Source organism: Octopus bimaculoides, chromosome 23 (assembly GCF_001194135.2).
Source record: "Octopus bimaculoides isolate UCB-OBI-ISO-001 chromosome 23, ASM119413v2, whole genome shotgun sequence".
NCBI classification, from domain to species: Eukaryota; Metazoa; Mollusca; class Cephalopoda; order Octopoda; family Octopodidae; genus Octopus; species Octopus bimaculoides.
The window spans coordinates 31,530,219-31,532,160 of record NC_069003.1 but is presented as its reverse complement, the minus strand read 5'-3'; the positions used below and the strand labels follow the sequence as shown (position 1 = coordinate 31,532,160).

At 36.3% G+C, this 1,942-nt stretch overlaps 1 protein-coding gene across 7 annotated transcripts in view; it reads left to right on the top strand.

Moving 5' to 3' along the window:
* The window catches only part of LOC106870410 (uncharacterized), a 58,666-nt gene that overhangs the window by 40,666 nt on the left and 16,058 nt on the right, over positions 1 to 1,942 (top strand). For all 7 annotated transcript variants that reach the window (XM_014916465.2, XM_014916466.2, XM_014916469.2 and 4 more), the window contains exon 5: positions 1,555 to 1,682. In XM_014916465.2, coding sequence (XP_014771951.1) covers positions 1,555 to 1,682 — 128 coding nt within the window. The remainder of the gene's footprint in view (positions 1 to 1,554; positions 1,683 to 1,942) is intronic.

Sequence of the window (1,942 nt, the reverse complement as noted above, 5' to 3'; positions counted from 1 at the left end):
CTCTCTCTCTCTCTCTTTCTCTCTCTCTCTCTCTTTCTCTCTCTCTCTCTCTCTCTCTCATAAAGCTGAAAGTTATGAAAAGATAAAGGGGAACACTTTTATCTCTCAATAAAACTTTCACCTTTGGGTACTCAGCTGCTGATTTTCGTCAGGTCTATCTAATTCATCTTCCCATCTTTCTCACTGTTGGCCTCTGCGTCTCAGTCTCTTAAGATCAAGTCTGTCAGTTTTCTTATTCACCTGTTATGACTCATCTTCTGAACACGAGTCATGACCTGCCATCATTTCAATGATTTTGTGAATTCAAAAATGTCATTCGGTTTAGATTCATTCGAAACAATTAACCTGAAGGAGACTCTAATCAAAGTACTAGCTACTTGACCTGCTAGAAATAGCAGTCTGTCTGTCTGTCTGTCTCTCTCTCTCTCACACACACACACATGTAATTAATTCAGTGAGTGGCTTTGTGATTATGGGGCTAACCCAAGGCTGAATGACATCAACAACAATAGGTCTGTTAAATCAGGTTTGACCTGGAGATAAACAACAACATAAACTGCAGCCATGGCCACTACAAGCCAGCAAGGGAGCCCCTACATACTCACTCAACTACCTAGAAATGGCAGCCATAACTCCTTCAAACTATGCCCCATCATCTTAATACCAAAATATTAACTTCTTTCATTAGAAATAAGGACAATTTACAGAAATAACTTTAAACTCAGATTCTAAAGAGCAAGAAGAAAAGCCGGAAAGTATTTTTCCAGTTCCCTAATGATTTACACCAGCCTGCTACCTTAATAATAATAATAATAATAATAATAATAAAAATAAATAACAATAATAATCTTTTCTACTCTAGGCACAGGGCCCAAAATTTTTGGGGAGGAGGCCAGTCAATTAGATCGACACCAGTACGCAACTGGAATTTAATTTATCGACTCTGAAAGGATGAAAGGCAAAGGCGACCTTGGCGGAATTTGAACTCAGAACGTAAAGACAGATGAAATACTGCTAAGCATTTTGCCTGGCATGCTAATGATTCTGCCAGCTCACCGCCTTATAAATAATAATAATAATAATAATAAATTAATTTATTGACCCTGAAAGGATGAAAGGCAAAGTTAACCTTGGCGGTATTTGAAGTCAGAACGTAGCGATGGTCAAAATACACCAGGTGTGCTAACGATTCTGCTAGCTTGTCACCTTAATAATATTAGTAATTCTTTCTACAATAGGAACAAGACCTAATATATTTGGGGAGGGGACTAGTCGATTACATTGACCCCAGTGATCGACTGATACTTATTTTGTTGATCCCTAAAAGGATGAAAGGCAAAGTTGACTTTGGGAGAATTTGAACTCAGAGCATAAAGACAGTTGAAATGCTACTAATTATTTAGTCTGGCATGTTAATGATTCAGCCAACTTCCTGTATTAATGATAATGATTATAATAATAATGATAATGATGATCTTTCTCTGTTTTATTGCTAATATTGGCTAAGTTGTTTTAAACATTGTTAATCTGTAAACTCTTTTTCATTTTGCAAAGGTTGTCCAAGGAATTGCTGATAATGTTTTGGTTGGAGTTAGACAAAGTAATGTTGTTGTTCAAGTACTTCGAGATGATGCAAGCGCTCTTGAAATGCAGAAGTTCCTCCAAGAAGTTGCTGGTTACCGGTAAGTTTCAGTATAACTATACTAATAACCTGTTCTTAGAACTCAATAGACACATGCTTCAGAATATATAATGGATAAAAAGTTTCAGAAATAACCCAATAAGTTTACCATTAATTCTGTGAAATATTCACGGGTCCCGCTACTATATATATATATATATATATATATATATATATATATCTATCATCATCATCATCATCATCATCGTTTAACGTCCGCTTTCCATGCTAGCATGGGTTGGACGACTTGACTGAGGACTG